This window comes from Vigna radiata, chromosome 9 (genome assembly GCF_000741045.1).
Source record: "Vigna radiata var. radiata cultivar VC1973A chromosome 9, Vradiata_ver6, whole genome shotgun sequence".
Classification (NCBI taxonomy): Eukaryota; Viridiplantae; Streptophyta; class Magnoliopsida; order Fabales; family Fabaceae; genus Vigna; species Vigna radiata.
Genome location: NC_028359.1, coordinates 1,881,012 through 1,903,549, shown reverse-complemented (window position 1 = coordinate 1,903,549; position 22,538 = coordinate 1,881,012). Strand labels below are relative to the sequence as shown.

Below are 22,538 nucleotides of genomic sequence, written 5' to 3'. Positions count from 1 at the left end.
TGATGAATCTATTTTTGGAATAGTTTATTAAGAATATATATATATATATATACAAAAAAAAAGGAGTTAACTTTAGGGTTGTGAAAGAGGGAATGGTAATCCTGATGCAAGTTGATGGTGTTTGATGAAATTGATTATCCCACATCATAATTTGAGGCATCATTAAATTTTCCATACTGATAATGACTAATATGAAGTGAAAATGACTGGGTGGACAAAAATTGTGGCTGAAAAAGATACAATGGGAATGTGAAAGATGGAGAGAGAAAGATGTATATGAGTTTTTGAGTGTCTTAGCTAGCTAGGGAGCCACCTAGCTTTGTTTATCTTTCTTTCTATAGATCTTCAAAATTTCCTTTGGTTTAATATAAAACAACCATGCAAGATTTGTCAGAATATTCAGCCTTTTTCTATAGTCAATACTTGCAATGATAGTGAAATGAAGGATGATGAAAACAACTTTGAATTAAATACCCAGTTTATAAAAAACAAACCTTTTAGCCATGCTTCTTACAATTTAATCAATGGATCAATCATGTCGCTGTAAAACGTAGAAAGCCAAGAACTACAACAGTCTATCAGCCATGATGTTAGTTAAATAAAAGAATTTCAGATTCTCTCTCTCTCACACAAACTCTATCTATCTGTGTATGCAAATGATACTCTCTTTCTGTGGTTGCTTTTTTTGCCCCCTTTTTTGTGCTTACTTTGCAAGAGAAGGGAAAGCCAAGCAAGAAGGATGTGCTTGAACAAAAGCTTTTAACCAAAAAAATCTCAACTTTTTTTCAAATATTCATGTTATTTTTTCTGGGGTTGTAAGAGAGAGAGAGAAAAAACAGAAGAAAAGACAGAAAGCTCAACGTCAGAGTTAGCCGTAAGGTTCTTGGGTTTGTGGTTTTGGACTGGCTGAGAGTACATACATACACTCAGAATCTCTTCTCATCACACTTATCTCTCTCTCTCTCTCTCTCTATCTATCTATCTCTGAGATAACAAGATTATACTTTTAAACAACAGGGTTTATAGTTTTGTTCACATCATATATTGATTTTCCTTGGTAATGTTATCATATTATGAAGCATGGTTTTCAAAACCATGAAGGAGAAAAATACGGATTGCGGCTACACCACCATCTGCTTCATCTCACAACTTGTTTCTTCTGCTCTTTCATAAAAACAAAACTTTGTCTCTTGGCTCAGTGCCAAACTAGTAACAAGTTTTCTAATACTGCTTATATAGAGAGACCACTGTCTCTCAACTTTCTTCCTCTTTTTGTTTAGTTTGGTAGAGACTCATACACTATTATTCCTCAACCGAATATCGATTTCCTTTGCTTTTTCATATTTCTTGTGTTTTCTTCCTTCTTTCCTTTCCAGTCTAAGCTGTGTGGACTGTGCTCTAGCTTTTTCTTTTTTCTTCCTTTTCTATTTCTGGTAAGATTTGTCCTTAGATCCCAGAAAGCTTCGCAGCATTTGAAAAATCAAGATCTATGGCCTATACCACTGCCTTATAGGTTGCTAAAACTTGCAAGTATATATGGAGATGAAGGGTTTTGTGTTCAACCAACATCAGCAGCAGCAGCAGCAGCCAGTAGTGGAGGAGAACATGTCAAATTTGACTTCTGCATCTGGTGAAGCCAGTGCTTCCTCAGGCAACAGAACTGAAATTGGAACCAGTTACCCTCAGCAATACTTGGCTCCACCGCCAACTCAGACTCAGCCACCAAAGAAAAAGAGAAACCTTCCTGGTAACCCAGGTTTGTTTCCTTCCTTATTCAAAGTCTAAACTGAACCTCATTGAGTCTTATGGCTTTGGTTGATTCATACATATATATGTCATGTTTTTGTGTTGTTTAGTTGAATTATATGAATTTTAATGTGTGTATTTCAGACCCTGATGCTGAAGTTATAGCCTTGTCCCCCAAGAGTCTTCTGGCCACAAATAGGTTCATTTGTGAGATCTGCAACAAAGGATTTCAAAGAGACCAGAACCTGCAACTTCACAGAAGAGGGCACAATTTGCCGTGGAAGCTGAAGCAGAGAACAAGCAAAGAGGTGAGGAAGAAGGTGTATGTGTGTCCAGAGGCAAATTGTGTGCATCATGACCCATCAAGGGCTCTTGGGGACCTGACTGGGATCAAGAAGCACTTCTGCAGAAAGCACGGTGAGAAGAAGTGGAAATGTGACAAGTGCTCCAAGAAATATGCAGTTCAATCAGATTGGAAAGCCCATTCCAAAACCTGTGGCACAAGGGAGTACAGATGTGACTGTGGAACCCTCTTCTCAAGGTAACTAACCTACATCCATGTCATGTGAATTATAAGTCCAGTTTAGTTAAGGCACCACACTCAAGAAACATCTTTCATTTAAAGAGGATGGGATTTTTGAATCCTAGGTTGACTATAATGAATTCACACACACACACACACACCAATTTTTAATTGCTATTCCAATTCCATTAATAATATATACACTTTCACACACATTCCTTATCCTTTCTTGCAAGATGATATGCATTAAATTCATTACATTGATATAGCAGTCTCTCATAAATCATAATCCCTCCAAGAGAGAGTGTAAATTCCTAGTTTGGAATTTTTTTTAATGTGGTTAAGTACTTTCACAAGAGTTTTAAAAAGTGTTGAAAAGTAAGAGAGAGAGAGTAAGAAAGTCAATAATTCTACACTGTCATAACAGTTTAGTGTAATTTTGTTTGGTTATGACTTCCAGGAGGGACAGTTTCATAACCCACAGAGCTTTCTGTGATGCATTAGCAGAAGAGAGTGCAAGAGCAATCACTGGCACAGGCAACAACAACCAACTTCTTCCCCCACAACCTTCTTCCTCTCATCAGCACCACCACAACAACATCACCCTTCAAACCCAATTCAACCCTCAAAATATCCATGCTTTCTCATTGAAAAAAGAGCAGCAAAGTTTCAATCTTAGGCCAGAAATGCCCCCTTGGCTGGGCCCACCAACAACAGTTGATAATCTCTCCTCATCCCCATCCATAATGTTCTCTCCCCCTCCACACCAAGAAAACCCTAACCCTAGTCTTGGTCCCACTCTTGCTGCCTACCAAACAGTCCCTAACCCTTCCCCACACATGTCAGCCACAGCATTGCTGCAGAAAGCAGCTCAGATGGGTGCAACCATGAGCAGAAGTGGTTCCTCACCAGCCATGGCAAGGGCCCACCATCAGGTTCACATGACTTCTTCAGCAGATTCTGCCACTGCTCATTTTGGCTTGAACTTGTCCTCACGTGATCAAGACAACACCACCACCACTTCAACAACACCAACCACTGTTACGACTAACACTCCTGCAGTGTTTAGCCATGGCTTGTTATCATCATCATCATCGTCATCACCTTTGGGGAATAAAGCTGCTGCTGCTGCTGCTTCTGTTGTATCTTCTGCTCCATCCCTTCTTCATGATGTTATACACTCTTTCTCTTCTCCCTCTGCCTTCCAAGGAACCCCTTTTGAGGATGCATTTGGTGGCATTCAGAGTTCAAAAAAATTAGATGACGATAGCTTGTATCTGCATGATACCTTCTCAAAAGCAAGTGGTGCAGCAGGAAATGAAGGGTTGACCAGAGATTTCTTGGGTCTCAGGCCACTCTCTCATAATGATATTCTCACCATTGCTGGCATTGGAAACTGCATTCATGATCAGCAAAACCAATCTCAAAAGCAATGGCAAGGTTAGCTAGCTACATGTGGATTTTCTTCCTCCTTTCATCATCTATATAAATAATTTTCTCCTTTTTAATCACTTTCACTTTTGTTTAAGATATTTTCGATCTTCCCAAAGGGAATGAACTTTCCGAATTCATCCCACTGTTTTCATTTCTTATCTATTGTTTTCTATTCGCAATATTCTGTTCATTATTTGCATAGCTGAATTTTATACTATATATGGATATCATAATTATAATTTGATTTTTTTTTTAAATAATTAGATCTCCGATTTTTAAAAATACGTTTCTGAAATTAGTTTATCGCAACATAAAACTTCCAACATTATTAATTAAGAAACATTTTAAAAAAGAAATTTGCATGTTTATAGAATTAATATTCTTATATTTTTAATTTAATTAATAATTTTCTATATAACTATGTTCATTTTTAAATCTTCTAATTTTAGGACGCAGAAAACACAGTTATTTATATACAATGGTATTAATAGTTTAATTTCACTAAAATACATTGACAATGTAACCTTTTGTTGTTTAATCATAGATTATACCACCATTTACGATAAGGTTTTAATGGTTTTTAATTATTATAGCATTTAATTGTTTACGATGATAGGGTATTAAAATTAAACTCTTCTTCATGTATTGTTGTTTATGAATATTTGTAGTTTGTAATTGTATAAATATATTTGAAAAAGAACTAAGGAGTAAAGTTGATGAGTATTCTTCAAAGACTTAAAACTAATCTTTTCAAATTTGGAACAATAATTGATATATGTGAAATTATATATATAAAAAGTCAAAATTATGAAAATATAAAACTTATAAATTAATATGAAGGACTAAATTATTTGTTCTATAAAGGCAACAAAACACAATAATAATTGTTAAAATAAATTATTTTATTTCAGGACTTATTAAACCACATATTGCTCAAAGTTTTATGCAGAGTAGACATGATAATATCGTTTTAAAATATTATTTGCTGATTCTTAGACATTTTTAATATGGTTTTGTGAAAAAAAATTATTAAAGGTGACTGATATGACATGTGGTGTCTTAAAAAAATACTAAATGTATAATTAAATTATTTATTAAGATTATGAAAAATGAAAATATGAATAAAAACTGTAAAATAACATTTTTATGAGAATTTATCATTAGAAAAAGGAAAACTTACAAGGGAATTAAAAAGAATGAAAGTAGTGAACCCATTTAAGATAAAATCAAAGCTAGAAAATCTTTATAGAACCTTGAATAAAATATTTTAATTAAAAATAAATAGAGAATACTGAAACATAAGATGAAAACAAGAGCATAAAGACAAAACATAACCTGGCCACGACACATGTTCACATCAACAGTGCGTGTTTTCCGAGAATAAGGTTTGGAGATCTATCTCCTTTTAAAACAAGGAAAATGATATTTTTGACGCACTATTTTGACATTGTACATGTGTCAAAAAATGGTTAGATAATTTTAAATTAAAAAAAATTGAGACAAGGGTATATTTGAAAGAAAAAAACAAAGTTCTTTTTTAATTTGAAATCGTCCAACCACATTTTGACACGTATGCAGTGTCAAAATGGTGTCAAAAAATTAATGTTAAAATATCATTTTCCTTAAGACAATAATAACAGGTAAGAGTAATAATATTATGAAAACTTTTATATTCATTTGACACAAAATAGAAGGGTAAAATGGTCTAAAAAGTATAAAGTTTTGTAGTTTTTCAAGAAAAAAAAGAGTAAAAAGTAAATAAGAGTAGTGTCAAATGAATGTAAAAAATTTTAAGTGTGTCAAAGAATATTTTTTAATAGATAAAAGATTAAAAAGTAATTTTGAAATTTGTTTTTATAGTTAATTATGCATATACAGTATATTTAGTTATTATTTTTAACTAAAAATTACAACAATATAATTGTGATGCACCATTCATTTAATAATATAATCTAATTATATACGTTAAAATTAAGGTTTAAAATTATTTAAATATCATTTTTCTTACGTGATGAACAAAAATTTAAAATAGATAATATTATAATTATGTAATGATTGATCTAATAATATTATTTAATAAATTTGAAATCGAACTAGAAACAAGTTAAATATTAGAAAACAAAATTTATGATTAAGGATGGTATGGTGATTAAAAAGCATTGGATTCTTTGTGATTAAGAGGATTCGTAAATATGATACAAATGCATCAAATCATGTTGATCTTATTTAAATATATGTTATCGTGATTTTCTAGAAATTAAAACATAAAAAATAAAATGAAAAAAGATGCTCTTTGATACCTGATTTGGGTACAAATGAGATTCAATCCCGAGGAACCAACCTTTTCATCAACTTTTGTATTTGGGAAATTTTTAATTTATTTTCACTTATTGTTTTAAACACACTATTAATATTAATAAAATATGAGACATTTGCACATATCTTAATTTTAATAAACAATTTACGTGATTTTTAATTTATATATTTTTTCTTAAACCTAACCTAACCGGAGAAAAAGGCTAAAATCTTGATTAATGTTCATAAGAAAGTGAATCTATTATGATAATAATTTATTAGTACCTTATATTATTTTATTTTGGTATATATTGTTTGTTGAATGAAGTAAAAATATTTATAATAAGAAAGTGGCATTTGGGATCTCTAATTTCATTGGTTTGTAAAGGCAAAACATATGTACAGATAAAGATTCCTCTGAATCCCAATGCAATCTATACATGAAAAAGGAAACAGTTAAATAGGACAATGCTACATAAATTTATCGTAGCAATAATAATAATAATAATAATATGAATTTATTTCCATGTACAAATTAATAAAAAATATTTCATGAATCACTTTTAAATTAGATTGGATTGGTCTTCAGTTTTTGAGTATTTTGTTCTATCCCTTTCAGCCATTGTCTTATTCAAAGCAACAAATTCATTGGTGAATTTACAATTACCCCCTCTCTCTTGTTAATGGAGTTTCCCAATGCACCTAATTTTCTAAATCAAGCATCTTATATCACGTTTTTCAACCAAAAGAAACCATACGAAAGACAAGGTTAATAAATTATATTTTATATCCGTTTATGTGGTAGTACGTCATCAGTCCGTTTCAAATATACGGACCAATAAAATAGTGATACATAATTTATTGTAAAAAAGTTGTTAAAAATAATTATTAAAATATAATAATTTATAAAAAAAAATGTGGATTCAACAAAAAGAAAATCATAAGAAAAGTATTCATAATATACAACTTGTCAAATGAAATCATTTATCATTTGGGTGGTGATGGAGACCCTTTTCTTATAATAATATTGTATATCACTTTTTTGAGATTATATGCATGATTTTCAATTCATATGTTAAGAAAATAATTTAAAAATAATAAAGAACATGTTAAAAAAATTAGAGTGAAAAGCATGCTACTAGCATATCACAACATACACTATACATATTAATCTCAAAATAGGTTTAAATCTTTTTTTGTCCCTAAGTTAAGTTCTGATGTTCAGTTTAGTCCTCGCTTTTAAAAATGTCAACCTTTAGTTCCTATGATATGAAAAATGTATCAAAACAGTCCTATCCGTTAACAAATCACAAGTTTTTCATTGAGTGATTTGTTGTTCATAACATCTTCCGTTAACAAATCACAAAATATTGGATATCTAGGTACGAAAACTTGTAACTTGTTGTTTATTAAGTGCTGCATGAGGACTGATTTGATACATTTTTCATATCATAAGGACTAAAGGTTGACATTTTTAAAAGCGGGGACTAAACTGAACATCAGAACTTAACTTAGGGATCAAAAAAGGATTTAAACCTCTCAAAATATGTTTGTATTGATGATGTTTTCACCAAATGTAGTTTGCAAAACAACATTTTTAGTTTCTCAGTGCATGTTCGAGGAACTATTGTTTTTCTATTTTTCTTTATACTGTTTCACTTTATGGAGTCGAGGGTATGTTTAACATTCTCCAACAGAATTAATTCAAATGATAATCCAAACATAGCTTATTACACGCATAAGAGATCACTGCATTGAAACAACCGCCACATCATTTCAAACTACGTAACAAAAGCACTCATATTAATTACATGCACCAACATAGTCATTGTATGTACTCAAATGCTAACAGTTGATTTCTTATCAGTGAAATTGAAACTGTACGCATAAAATCTAATAATATATATATATATATATATATATATATATATATATATACATACATGTTCCGATTTTTTACTTTGAAGGATGAAGCAGGTTTGGATATTTAAACAGCCATTAACTTTGACAAGTAAGAAATAGCTTGGTAAAGAGGAGTTGGTTATTTTGATGCAAGTACTGATATGTCTTTGTGTTAGAAAAGGAAGGTGCATGGAGAGATAAAGAGCAGAAAAGGAAATGGTGGTAGGGTAGCTTAGGTAGGGTAGCACTAGCATAAGATAGCAACACCAAGAGAAAAAGGCACAGTCCCCTATGGAATGACCATATGATACATATTCTTCTATATATCTTCTCTCCCTTTCCTTTGCATTGGTTACACATAGATAGATAGATAGTTGTGCTTTTTGTCTGCAGAAGCAGATCGAAGGCAAACACAACAAACAATATGTAGTGCTACCTTTAAAAGCTGAGAGATCTGTCACAATGATTCAACCCCTTTTCTTTGCTTTTTAATGATGCTCTTATACATACATACATACATTCGGCCATAGTCCTCCTAGTTGACTTGTCATTGTATAAAACACTCAAAAGATGCTTTCCCTCCTAACAATGCCAACTTTTCTGCATGGTTTGACTAATCCTTCATCTCTTTATTCTCTCTTCTCTCTCTCTCTCTCTATATATATATCATGTACTCTATTCCATGTGCATCTTCTGCCTTCTCTCTCCCAATCCTTTGCTTCATTTCCAAGGTATTCTTTGTCCTTATCAAGTGAGAGATTCAAATGAGTGCTAACAGTTTTCACAGCATGTATTTATCTGATTTATTTCCTCTTTTCTTCCTTCGATAATTATGCAATATCAGGTTCCAGTAAGTTGTAAGAATAATTAAGAAGAAAGAGACACCTCAACATTCTTTTCTCAGAGTTTTTGTAATAAAATTTGATGATGCAACCACAGTCTTTTTTGTAAATTTGTTTTTTCTCACTATTTTAATGGTGTAGTTTTAGTGTTTTTTGATTAGATATATAATCTTTAATAAAATAACTGTGCAATACTCTTTTGCAATTAAACCTTAGTTGATATAATTATTCAGTTAATAATTTAATGTCAATGTGTTTCATATTACAAAACTGATAATCATCATTCGAGATTTTTAAAAACAGAAAAATGTTTGATAATGGTATATATAATTAGTGTCATATATAAAAATCACAAGACTTTTAAAATTCATGCATAACAATGTGTGTTTTGCTTTTTACGATTATATAGTGAATTGAAAAAAAAGAAAAGTACTTCATCTTCTGTCTATTTATTTTGCAGAAAGTGCTAATTGAGTGAGAGCATTAAGGTTTTCTTAATCAACAAATGTTATGGTCGATAATATGGCTCCTTTACAAAAAGTCTATGGCTCGTTGTATTCACACTTTTATCAGTCTTTTGTCCTTAATGCTATAGAATAATTCCCTGACAATAATCCCATATGTCCTACACTTCCTTCCCATGAAAAGAAGAGAAAAAGTTGAGCCAGTGAAAGTGATGGAAACATACCTATATTATTCTGTCAAAAATGCATGCAAAACCTTTTTGCCATTTTGTTTTCAATTATACTTGCTTTTAGTTTGGGAAAGAAAGTACAAAATAAACCTAAAGTATTCCTTTATTAAACTACTTCATATCCAATAATAATAAATTTATAAAAAAAAAGGGTGTCAAAACATATGTAGCGTACAATGCCCTTCAGAATTAGATAGCCAATGCAAGGACAATAAACTCAATTGAAGGGAATGAACTGTGTTAATCCGGACAATTCTCTTATAATAATCTTGTTAATAATGTTCAATCATCATAAGTTACTACATAGAAAACTCATTGCTCGGCATTTAGATAATCTAATTCAGACTACTTGGCTTAGACTTTAGTTTTGTCTCATAAATCCATCCACAGCACCATAGAAAACTTCGGGAACTCTATAAATTCAATGTAATCTTATTACAAATCTTGAAGAGGTTATTACATCACCATCTGTCAAGACTATAATTCGCATATGGTCTCTTTCTTCCACTTGAGAACACTCAACTAAGTTACAGAAATTTCACAACACATAATGTCAAACTGGAAGAAATAAAAAGATACAGATAGTTATTTTGGAGACGGTTGAGATGCATCAGTTTTTAGAGACTGTTGAGATGCATCAGTTTGCTCTTGTTTTGACCCTGTAACAGCTGCAGTGGCCGCAGCAGCCATTGCAGTTGCAGCTGCACCCACTTTTACACCACCTGCAGCTTTCATTGCTCCAGCTATTTTAGCAAATGCTGCTATGCCTCCAACAAAAATAGCCCTTAATGCAACTGTTGGTTTTACCACCATTTCTATGTCAGACTACCTGAAAAGAACAAAGTGAAACTAATGTCAAGACCAAAAATGGTTATCAATCATAACCCAACATAAGATCATAACAGTATGCCCTGTCACCATGGTTTCCATCAATCCAGTAACATCAACAATCAAAATAAACAAGCAGCTGACTAATTAGGACATGATTAACTTTTACCCCTAAAAGGCCTCAAAATTACCACATCTGGGCTAGGTAGTAGAGATGACGATGATCTAAAAGCATTATTTAATCAAAGATTTGTTTGGTGTTACGATGGATTTTAAATTTGCTTTGACTAAGCTTCGGAGGAATGATCAGATGAATGAAATGCCTGAAACAAAAATGAAACTTAAAGATGTTTTATCCCTGTTAAAAGTTGATGGTCTTACCACAATACAAGAATTGATATCATAATTAAAACATATTCCATCCATTCTACCTACCATCTGACATAATATGCTTTTTGGTAGATGTGAAAGGCACCAATTGATCCATTTACCTGACCTATAGTGGAATAAAAATTGGTTGTTGCAATAATCAATCTATTCTCATCATAGAGTTACAAAACCACAATATACATAACAGTACAGAAGCTTCTACAATTTTATATCCTAGAATAGTGATAGAGGCTTAAAACTTCAAACTGAGAGCATTGAAGTTTAATTTCTGTTGCTTAGACTTGTTTTTTGTTGCAGTTGAACCTGTGTGGTACAAGTATAACTCTTTTACACTTTAATCCTTTCAAACAACAACCTTGTTGACCTTTTACTGTCAGACCTTCATCTCTAACAAAAATTTCAGGAAAAAAAAGTAATTAACAAGAGCTTCAGTTTTTGACAATGCTGAATGACATCAAGTGATTCCTGTTGCCAACACCACCTAATGGAATACGGCTTTGTTGTTGTTGTCGTCATTAAGCCAGAACCTAAAAATAGTTAAAACCCACCTTATGTACCAGCTGACATGGATGAAATGATACCCGCTGACCATAAGACAGAAAAGGGAACAAATTAATAGGAAATTTTAACTGTCTCATGACCTAATATGAATTTAGTTTCCTTGAAGCTATCTTCTAATAATACAACAGTTTAGTTTTCCTCAAATGCAACCAAATTCAATCTATTTGTTTGAAGGTAGATCAGAATAAGTTTAAAATAACAACTATGGTTTGCTGTGATTGTGACTCTTTGGTGGACGACAGCTGATATTTCTGTATTCTTGAACTGAACAGACTGAAAGATTGCATAACGCAAGCAAAATCACCTTCAGCAGCAGTATTATGTTTTTTCCATTGCCAATTAGAAATAATTTCTACAATGACAGGGAAGCAAATACTTTTTCCTTGGTTTTCCAATGTCTTTACCCACTATTACAATTATTCTAGAATTTAAAAAATCCTTCTCAGCCCATTCTCATTCAGAAATCCTTTGAAAATGACTTGCCATGTTTTGGTATCTGTTATAAAAGAGACTCTGAAGATTGCATATTCTATCAAATGAGCAAATGCCTAAAACAATGTTCAATCATCTCGTAGAAAAAGAATGCTAAAACAATGTTCAATCATCTTGTACAAAAAGAATGCTTATTCATTGTATCACTATCACCTTAACTGTTGACACCACTCCAGAGCCAGAAACCCCATACCAAAACCTCCATCACCATTACTCATAATTGTTATTATTGCTCTTATCTTATAATCATGACCAAGATTGTACAACCAGTTTACACTGTTTTCTAACTATATACATATTTCTATTGTAAAGGATCAAAAGGAACACCGAATTTAGAAACAAACTCCGTTCCTATGAGTATTCTCATTGTATAGAGTAAACACTATGTTCTATTCTATAATTTTGTAAGCACTTTCTAATGATTTCTACTTCTCTCAATTAACGCACGCACGAAATTCTACAAGAACTAATATCTTTCTCCTTTGGTCTTGATTCTGAGCCTAAAACAGAAGCCAAACAAAGGAAACAAAAATTGGATGACATATACAGTTTATGTTATAGTTACATGTCGAGCTAAAGTTGCATAGAAAAAGTGGGGAAAATGAATAACAATCAAACCTGAAATTGGAAAAAGGGCGAAGCAGGTGAAAGATGAAACCTTTGAAATGATGTAAGAAAAGATACAGAGAATGGAAGCAGTGAATCTATACCTCGCCAGTGTTTCCCTTAACCTCGGACCTAAAAGTAAGGGTGGCGCTACTCCGTTTACTGCAAACGACATCGTTTTTCCGTTACATCTGTTTGGTTTCAACCACATGTACACTTACGCAGTTATTTTCTGTACCTCCGTGATTTCTTCTTGCACTCCTTATAAAATTACTTTTCATTTTATCTTTTTCCCAAAGGATAAAATGAGTTTTTTGCTTTTCTAAAATTTAAAATTAATTTTTAAATCTTGTTATCATTTAAATATTAAAAAAAGGTTAAATAATAAAATTTTAGGGTTTAAACTGATTTTATTAAGATGTAAAATTAACGTCGGACTAAAGTATCTTTTTATTTATTGATGTTTTGAACAGTGTGAAACGAAAAATCTTCAATAGACAAATATTCAATATATTATTTGTTAATAATATGATAATAGTAAATAATATTAAGTAAAATGTGACATACTTTCGTGTGGTGATATTAAATATTTATAAACCTTATGAAGATATATTAACGTATTATGCTAATATATGATTAAATAATAATTGAAATATACATATTTTCTTAAATAATAACATTATCTTATAATATTTTAGAAATAATTATAATAGTTGATGTATTATTATGTTTGAACCTATAAATGATGTCGGTATGTACCATTGATATTTATATTTATTTAGTATTTAACAAAATTCTTCTTTTTTTTTAAAAAAAAAGGGAGTATAATTTTATATGTTTAAATGAGAATTTAAATTTATAAAATTAATTTTTTAATTTTTAGTATTTTTTAGTATTTTAAGAAAATATTCGAACAAAAACTACGTTTGTTTAAAATGAAATTAATTTTTTTAAAAGAAAATATAATTAAGTAATGAAAAGTTAAGATTTTGGGCCAGATCTAGTTTTACACTGCTATGATCCATTAAAGATCCATTTCCTTTTATCTGTTTTTTTTTTTCAGATTTTAAAATCTGGAAAATCCAAATTTTGAAATCATCAACTTCTCCCTCGATCCCGAAATTTCTATACCTAAATCCTCTTTTCTCTTCCTTCTTTACAATTGATACAAAGGTAAATCTAATTGATAATATGAATGTATGGTATATGTTTCTCCTTTTTTTTTTTTTCTTCTGTTCCTTTTTCTAGTTTTATTTTTGTTGTTGGATTTTATTTTCGCAGAACGCAGGGTGGTGCACGGTTGTGCTGGTCGACGTGGTGGGGTTCGCCGTGATTCCGATTGTTGGATATTCAAGTTCCACAGTTGCATTAGGTTTCTTTCGTTTTCACTGTGTAGTTACTTACTATCAGGGGTTACTGTAGTTTCTTTCTGTGCCGTATCTTGTCATTGATTTCTGTTGCTGTTATAAGGTTTGTACATTTCGTTTTTTTTTTTTTCTGATTCAGTAAAACGATAACACTCTTTCATACTTCAGTTGCTCTTTGTGCATTGTGATTTTGTTTGCAATGCACTAGAACTGAATGTGTTTTGAATAGCAAAAGGAGAGGGACATGCACTACATCAATTAAAGAATACATGGTCGAGATAAACCTACAAATAATATTGTTGAGTTCGACTTTTTGTGTCGAGCACTTGAGCTCAATGGTTACTTTCTGGTAGAAATATCGTTTTGGAAGAAGCTCAACAAATGATCTATTAGTTTTGGAATGAGACATCACAATGGAGAAACTAAAAAGTTTTGTCCAAGTTATCTAGAGGTCAATTTCAGGAATAAATTGTCAATGCGTGGTTCAACTATAAATTTTGGCTATATTATTTCAAGCAATATAATAATAATAGCAACATTACCGGTTAGAAACCATTCTTGTTGCATTTTTGGAGGTGGCAGAAAAGGTTTGTTTCTCAGCAGCTTCAGATGCTTCAAAAACTCTATCTGTGCATTAAAAACAGAAATCTAGTTGATGGTTTAAAAGAATTATATTAGCTTGTGGGGCTTATTTAGGTATCCAAGATAACAGTAATATGATTGGTATGAGTTTTCAAATACTAAGTAGTGTATGCACCACTAATGCAATTTTACATTTATATTCTATCGTGACATAAGAAAAATGTGTTGAACTTTTATAATAATTATCTTTTTCACACTATATTAGTCGTACTTATATGATTTTTGAGTAGTTGACAATGTAAAACTTTTCCTTAAAATGTCGGAAAATTTGATGAAGACAATGCTAGCCTTTTAGGATCTTGGACTTTGGTTTGTTTTAAAAGTGCTACTTACTGACTGCATCAAGGGAAGCCAGTGGCACCTTTCTAGGGAGCATCTTTAGAAAAATGTTATATGTTTTCATATATAGCTGTTTTCAGGTGGCTCCCTTGTTTCTATAAGCTTAATGTTAGGTACATCAAATTCACGAATAAGCTTAGTAATTAGTGATTTTGAAGACTGATCTATCCAATTTTTTGCAAACATGTTCTGATGTCTGATAATATATAACAGGGAAGACTCTTAGTTATCAATAAATAGTGTGCTATAGGTGTGGAGTGACCTTACAGTACTATTTGGCTTATGTTGTGTAATGTTTTTCAGCTCTGGTGGTAGCGGCAGCTTTCTTATCGCAGCTGTTACTCGGTGGGCAAAATTTCCTCTTTAGTCACCTGTTTTCTTAGTTATAGAATCCATTTGTTTGTAGTTAAGGTTTTAATATTTTTGTAAATTGGGTTGATTTTGTTTTCGAAAATAATTAGGGGTTTATGCTATGATCCAAAGAACAACATGTTACCTGTAACTAAAAGACCCTCATTTTTGACGTTATCTCCAGTCTGTTTGCAATGTTTAGTGCATTATGTCTTTTGTGGCACACTCATTTTAATTACTATATTATCTTTAGTCTTTTATATTAATATTATTATATTTTTTTAATATGTTATATGTTATTTAATTTTTTTTATATATTTATGTATTGGATGAAATAGTTATTTTAATCTTAGAAAATATAGATTTAAATTTATAAAAACTTTTTTTTCTTAAAAAACAAGGATCTAGAAATGGATTTGGATTTAAAACTTGTTCCAAATATTTGGATTTGGATTTACAAAAAATCCAAATTAGTTTGGTAGAAGAAATGGAATTGGGTTCAAAATCTTATTCAAATATCTGGATCTGGAGTAGATCTGGATTGGATTCTCTAAAATCCAGTCCATGACCACCCCTACTTATCAATCTCAACCTGAATTAGGGTTTAATTTTGTTTTTCTTTTTGCAGAGGAAGTATAGTTGTAGAGACAGATGGATCACTATGGTTCTTCTGGAGGAAGCTGGACGATGATCCCAACACACAATTCAAATGTCCAATCCCAATCGAACCAGGACCCTAACCTCTTTCTACAACAACAACAACAATTTCTCCAGCCACAACCTTTTCAGCAAGCATTACAACCTCAGTCTCCATTTCAACAGCACCAGCACCTTTATCAGCAGCAACAACAGCAGCAACGTCTATTACAACAACAACAACAGCAACAACAGCAGCAGCAACAACAGAACCTTCACCAATCACTGGCCTCTCACTACCATCTCTTACATGTAACGTGTAACCCCTTCTAAAAATTTCAGTTGCATCTCCATATACCTTTATTTTTTCTTTTCAATAAGGAATTTGCTTGTTATGGTCACAGTTGGTGGAGAATTTGTCTGAGGTTATTGAACATGGAAACCCAGATCAGCAATCAGATGCATTGGTTTGAATTTTTCCTTTTTCACGGTTTTGATTAATCCTTTTTTTTAATCAAATTTTCCTTTTAGGGTTTTCAATATATATTTTTCTTTTTCATTGTTGTGATTTCACTGGTTAAAGATCAATGAATTGAGTAACCACTTTGAGAAGTGCCAACAGCTGTTAAACTCGATCTCGGAGTCGATTAGCACCAAGGCTATGGTAATATGCAATTCACTAACTTTATCCTTTTCTTGTTTTATATGTTAATTGGCAAGTTTGTTGAACACTTTTGCTTCAAAATTCTGAGTTTCCAAAGTCTGCTGAATCTGAACGGCTCTACTTTGGTCTTGCCTTTAATCAAATGCACATTATGCTCTCTCTCTTTCTCTCTCTCTCTTGCTCTTTTTCTATACTCCTCCTATCTTTTGTTACTTGGACTGTGCATGATAAACAAAATCTGCATCATTGATCTTGAAAACCTTGTCTTACCACTAAACATCCTTTGCTGGAAACATCTTGAACTAGTAGTTTGGAGCTGGGATAATTCTTAGCATTATATGTGTGTTGAATGCAGACAGTTGAAGGACAGAAGAAGAAACTAGAGGAAAGTGAGCAATTGCTAAATCAGAGAAGGTCTGTACAAATTGTCTTAGATATTTCGGTGTGGTTAATTATCTAGATGCTAAAAGAATGTGGTTGTTTTCCCATGTTCCAGAGACTTGATTGCCAATTACAGAAAATCTGTGGAGGAGCTTGTTAGGTCTGAGCCATAGAGATTGTTATCCATTCAGATAGGGTAGGGAACCTTAACTGACTTTTTTTACCTTGATGTTTTAGTAGTGGTGTGGATCACCAGTTTTCTACCTTAAAATTCAGATTAGCAAAAACGCTAATACTTATTATACTCGATAAGTACTTAAAGATGCATCTCTCAATACACGTTCTATAATATCTGCAAATATTTTAGGATGAATGTCTGTAGCCATAGAAGAATTTTAATATTCTTTACTGCATTTTGATTCTTTTTAATTTGTAAGGTGGAATACCCATTTATAAATCCAATTGGGTGATACTTAAATATATTTTCGTTTTGAGTAGTCACAGGAAATCTCTATCTAAAAGATTTAGAAGCTACAAATAATATTAATTAATGAAGTATGAATGGCCTCGTTGAGAAATCCACTTGTAATTGTGTTTTGGTTTGAAAATATCGCAATGTTTGTTTTATATGGTGTAATTGATTGAACAGTTCCAGTTCTGTTTTTAAAATTTTTCCCTCCTATGCACTGATTTCATGTATCCATTCAAGTTCTTTTGGAAAGAAGGGGAGCAAAGTTGTTAGGTATTTTCTTTTTTAAACAAGGAAATGTAGCATCAATTCTAAAACACTCCTGGTTCAAGAATGAGCGTGAGTTAGTAAATGTCACTTTCTTCCATTTATAATAATCTAGATGCTGGTTCTGGTTCAATATTTATTATTTTAACTTTTTGTGACCTTAACTTTTGGTCTTATATTACAGATGTAGATGTGAGCTTTGTATTTCTCCATTCTCATTCGGATTATTTATGTTCAACCTTGGAGATTTAAGCCTGTGCATGAATTTATAATTTAATAGATATTCTGCAAGTTCCTTGTCAAGTTTTGGCCCATGGATGTCAAGGTTTGTATCCATGAAACAAGGTCAAATTATGTTTAAATCAACGGCAAATCTTTACCATTCGCTTCTGTTGCCTGTAGCAGAAAGACGTGACATATTATTAAGAGCAAACTCTGACAATTTGGAGCAATGAGGAATGTAATGTTAATGATATATGATACAAAATTGGTTGCCTCCTATTGGTGCTGTTTATCTATAATGTTGAATACATAATGTCATTCATTACACTGAGAATAATTATTTGAAGAACATTGAAAAGTGAAATCTAAAAATGCAGTTTTCACAACTGTTTATACGTATGACAAGGGTGTTTTATGATATGTTTCTTAAATGATACAAAGTTTTGAAATCATTATTTGTGAATTGGTAGTTCTGATGCCCCAATACAAAAATTAGAGATAATTTCTAAATAATTTGTGCATCGGCATGAGATCATTACCCATATTGCGTTCAAATACTGATATAGAATTATAATATATAAGTGGTTATATAACAGGATAATAACTACTATTATTTTAATGATCTCCTGCTTGTTAATATTAAAATGTATCATCTCCTACTGGTTAACATTGAAATATTTAAATACGTGTTTGTAAAGTAAATTTTACATAAACTTTTAACATTTTATTTTCTTAATATTTAATTCCAATTTTAATAACAACAATTTTGCATCAATTATTAATAAATTTTGTTTTAATATCTGTGCCAAAGTAAAGTTGTTGACGCAAAAGCCATTAAACAATTGAAGGATTGTTAACATTTTATTTATTTATTTAAATTTATCAAATTAACGCGACTTTTAAAAGAGAATGGTTTTATTTAAACTATACTTTTTGGTTAATGTATTTTATTTTAGAAAAAAACAATTTTAATTGTATTAATGTTTTAGGTTCAGTTTTATTTCCATTATTTTTTACTAGTGGAAGTATATACATGTGTGTCCATTTTTTGATAATAAAAATGTTATTAAATTTATAGATATTATATTTCCAAGAATAATGATATTTTAACAACATTTTTTTTACAGCATTTTAACATCATTTATTGATCCAAAATTACTCCATAATCAATAATAATAATCATAAATATCATCATGGACCAATCATAAATAATGTTAAAATATAGTTAAAAAATATGTTGTCAAATTATCGTTATATATTTCCAAAAGGTAATTATAGAAAAAGCAGTTACAAAAATTAAAAAGTTAAATAATTAATAAAATAACTTATATTGATAAAGGTAAATCGATAATATAATTTTTTATTGTTATTATATCAGCAACATATACAAATATGTTAAAGAAACGAAAATAACACAACTTAAAAAAAAAAAAAACATATTTGATATTTAAAAATTTTATAGGATGCAAAAACGTATTTTACCATAAACGAAGATGAGAAAAACGAACATAATTAATAAATTTTCGATTGAGAATAATCTATGAATTGGATTCATATTCACTCTTATTATATCTTCTGAGTAATTTAAAGATTTTTATATCTAATTTTGATTTTTTTGTTTTTGTTTCCATTATTTTGGCTGAAAAATGTAACAAAGCTAACTATATGATGACACGTGAGTCGTTAAATTTGTATAATTAGAATGAGGGAGTTTGAGCCAGTGATATATGAGAAATAATACTCGAAAAATCTCCGAATGAATCGTTCTCTGTTGCTGAAACGGCATAACGATGTGAAGATGATGTAATAATTAATTAATTAATTAATTTAATAGTTTTGACTTGGCGCATTTTGTTCCCAAAAAAGGAAAAAAGATGATGAAACTATTTATAGTGCATAATCCAATAATAAGAGTTGCAGTAGCTGTGATAATGATAGAAAGAGAAGTTGAAAAAATAGAAGGAAAGATCCAAAAATAACAGATGGCAAAAGGGAAACGGTTAGTGTATTAATTATATCTATCTGTCTTTCCTTTCATTTCTCTCGATCTCCCATTGTTCTGATCGAACAAAGCCCAGAAAATAACGGAAGAGAAATCCTTTTTCTGAGCACCTTCCCCGCCGGAGATGCAGCCGAAATCTCACACCCCTTTTTTTCTTCCTCCCCAAAAGGCCATGAACAACAATAACAACAGCAGCACCAGCACCATTACAACCACCAACACCAAAACCAACAACAGAATCTCCAATACAAGAAATGGCAACAGCACCACTCAGGCTTGCGCTGCATGCAAGTACCAACGTAGAAAGTGTGCACCCGATTGCATTCTCGCACCGTATTTCCCTCACGATCGACAGCGCCAGTTTCTCAACGCTCACAAGTTGTTCGGAGTAAGCAACATCACCAAAATCATTAAGGTTGTCAGCCCTCGCGACAAGGACCAAGCCATGCGCACCATAATCTACCAATCCGACATGCGTGCCTCCGACCCTGTCGGCGGCTGCTACAGGTACATTGTCGACCTGCAGACTCAGATTGAGTACTGCCGAGCCGAGCTCGACCTCGTCCTTCAACAACTCGCCATGTTTCGAGCTCAGGCTCAGCACCAGAATCAGCACCAGTATCAGCACCAGCACGGTATCTATGCTCCCAACAGCGTTAACGTCACCGTTAATGGAGATGGTGAGGTTTTGAACGCCGACCCGATGGGGCTGTACGCCCAGCAACAGTATCAGTGTCTGCAGCCACACCAACAGGAGCAGTATGTTATGATGCATGAAAATGGGAGCCAGAACTTCAACGGCGCCACCCCTTTGCAGGAACAGATGAACACGTGGGCTGTGCAGAACACTGCTGTGTCGCTTTCTTCGTTGTCGTTGCAAGGACAGAGTAGTAATGTTAGCGATGAATACGATCACAAGGCCGTCATTGACATTGATTCTGATGAGAGAAGTGAGTTAGGGTTCGAGTCTGAAGAATTAGTCCATCGCAGGTTTGTCTATCTCAGTAGTACATATATCTGTTGATTTGAAAGGGATATATCAGATTACAATTACGTTGGAATTTCATTTACTTAATGCCAGGATAATTAATCATCATTTTCAATCACATAATTATATAACTAATGTCTATTTAATTGTATAACTGCATGATTTTTGTTTAAATGCATGCATCTGCAAACATTTAAGGAGCATAATTGTCTTGGGTTTGTCATGGTTCCATGGTTCAAAGATTAACATTGCTTACAGTAATGTAAAATCGTTGGTCTTGGAGATTTCTCAGATTTTGTATTGGATTTGTTTTAATAAGAGATCTGTAAAGGCATAAATTCTATGACAGAAGTGAAAAACTGCTAAATACTTATGATTATAGGTGTTTAATTATGTCTGTGAATGATGAAACATAACATGAATGTTGTTGATTTGAATGATTTTGCAGTGATGAATCAGTGTTGTTTAAGATAGATGATGCAGTAATAAAAGCTGAGGGTGACTGCATGCAACAAGCTCAAGAGCATGATCTGAAAGGTGCAGCAACATCGTTTAGCCTCACAAACTGTACTTGCTGATGAGTGTTAATTAGCATAGATTGTAGAAGATGCATGTCATTTTGTTGGCATTAGGATATTCCGTTTTTTTGGTTAAGAGTTTGCAGCAGTCTTACATGCGCAGCTAGAGTTATTTACACAATTTCTTTCACACAATTATTCTTTTCTTCTTGTAGTCAATCACAATAATGTATTCCTGCTCCTTGATGTCTGATTCAATGAAAGGAATCAACAGATTAGGTTTATGTTCACATTCAAATATTGTATCAAACTTATGAAGAACAACAGAGAGAGAGAGAGTGTGTTGAATTTTAGTTAAAAGTAATAAAAGAGATGGACAAAGAAAGAAGGAATATATGAACTCATCTCTGAAGAATTTTCTTGCTTTTACCTTTCTTTTGACTTAATTGCAGATATTATTATAGAAGAAACCTGATATTCATAACAGAAATGAAAAATGTGACTAAAGTATGAACACTAATGGAAAAAGTCTCTTTAACAACTTTTTTTTGACAACTTTTTGACAATGCATATGTGGCAGTTTATGATTGATCCGTTTCAAATACTTTTCTAAAGATAAATTCAAACAGACCAATAAAATGATGACACATGTCCTGTTGTCAAAAAGTTATTAAAAAAGAGTTGTGAAAGTATCATTTTCCAATAATAAATGATAGAAAACCTATGAAAGTGAACAAAAGGTGCAGTAAATAGGTCAGTTTCTTGGATTGGTTTATCAGGTTAAATAGGTTGCAGATTCATCATAAAATTTGTATCTATATATCTCTCTTTAGGTGTTATTAGTATTATTTTTTGGGTATCTGTCATTTCTCTGTTCTAAAACTTTATGCATCAAATGAAATTAACTTAGCATTTTTTGATACTTGAATTTTTTTCATATATTCATTTCTTTTACTTGTTTATAGATATGTTTATGCATCTGGGTTGAATATAACACATGAACAGGTTGAATTCATTTAAACAAATGTTGTTTCAGTTTAGGTAAAATATTTCTATTATGAAAAATGGCATTCAGTCTATCTACATCTAGAAAGGAAGAAAACAAGAAAAGAAAAACAGATTTATAGAGATATGATATGATCAGTCAAATTTTAAGTAAACAGTATTAAATTTGAAAATGTTATACAAATCTGGTTGGCTTCTTTTTCCTATTGAACTCAGTATCAATGGCTTGTGCTTTTATCTTAAGCTATCACTGCGTACTCACAAATGATTCTTAGCACTGTAATAGAGTGTTTGGAAAGTGAATTTGTGCTACATGAAATAAGGTGCAGTTCCTGTTTTCTAGTACAGATTTTGTACTTGTAAGAAAATCCATA

General features: G+C 31.8%; 4 protein-coding genes across 16 annotated transcripts; 3 read left to right on the top strand and 1 right to left on the bottom strand.

The window, feature by feature from the left end:
- Positions 1–570: 570 nt before the first annotated feature.
- LOC106774351 (protein indeterminate-domain 7) lies at positions 571–3,891 on the top strand. Its single transcript, XM_014661313.2, has 3 exons — positions 571–1,756; positions 1,891–2,287; positions 2,730–3,891. Exons 1-3 carry the CDS (start codon positions 1,537–1,539, stop codon positions 3,712–3,714), a joined length of 1,602 nt encoding a protein of 533 aa, XP_014516799.1. The 5' UTR covers positions 571–1,536; the 3' UTR covers positions 3,715–3,891.
- Positions 3,892–9,785: 5,894 nt separating this feature from the next.
- LOC106773708 lies at positions 9,786–12,525 on the bottom strand. Of its 3 annotated transcripts, XM_014660449.2 has the most exons (3): positions 12,326–12,428; positions 11,203–11,238; positions 9,786–10,265 (listed from the first exon to the last, which is right to left on the bottom strand). In XM_014660449.2, the coding sequence occupies exon 3, from the start codon at positions 10,247–10,249 to the stop codon at positions 10,022–10,024; it is 228 nt and encodes a 75-aa protein (XP_014515935.1). In that variant the 5' UTR covers positions 10,250–10,265; positions 11,203–11,238; positions 12,326–12,428; the 3' UTR covers positions 9,786–10,021. The 3 variants fall into 3 exon arrangements, with proteins under 3 accessions (XP_014515935.1, XP_014515937.1, XP_014515934.1); XM_014660451.2 differs by lacking the exon at positions 11,203–11,238 and having other exon boundaries at positions 12,418–12,525; XM_014660448.2 differs by lacking the exon at positions 11,203–11,238 and having other exon boundaries at positions 12,326–12,475.
- An 829-nt stretch (positions 12,526–13,354) lies between these two features.
- LOC106772927 (mediator of RNA polymerase II transcription subunit 9) lies at positions 13,355–17,961 on the top strand. 11 transcript variants are annotated; one of them, XR_002669660.1, is made up of 10 exons: positions 13,355–13,486; positions 13,595–13,685; positions 14,965–15,006; positions 15,641–15,960; positions 16,053–16,115; positions 16,232–16,312; positions 16,668–16,726; positions 16,809–16,889; positions 17,403–17,501; positions 17,614–17,961. XR_002669660.1 is itself a non-coding variant. In XM_014659568.2 (9 exons), the coding sequence occupies exons 4-8, from the start codon at positions 15,664–15,666 to the stop codon at positions 16,864–16,866; spliced, it is 558 nt and encodes a 185-aa protein (XP_014515054.1). In that variant the 5' UTR covers positions 13,355–13,486; positions 13,595–13,685; positions 14,965–15,006; positions 15,641–15,663; the 3' UTR covers positions 16,867–16,889; positions 17,614–17,961. The 11 variants fall into 11 exon arrangements, 5 of the variants coding, with proteins under 5 accessions (XP_014515054.1, XP_014515051.1, XP_014515052.1 ...); XR_002669659.1 differs by having other exon boundaries at positions 17,403–17,505; XR_001376649.2 differs by lacking the exons at positions 16,809–16,889; positions 17,403–17,501 and having other exon boundaries at positions 17,614–17,754; positions 17,835–17,961.
- A 1,864-nt stretch (positions 17,962–19,825) lies between these two features.
- Positions 19,826–21,219, top strand: LOC106773076 (LOB domain-containing protein 22). Its single transcript, XM_014659763.1, has 2 exons — positions 19,826–20,643; positions 21,090–21,219. Exons 1-2 carry the CDS (start codon positions 19,826–19,828, stop codon positions 21,217–21,219), a joined length of 948 nt encoding a protein of 315 aa, XP_014515249.1.
- Positions 21,220–22,538: the final 1,319 nt, after the last annotated feature.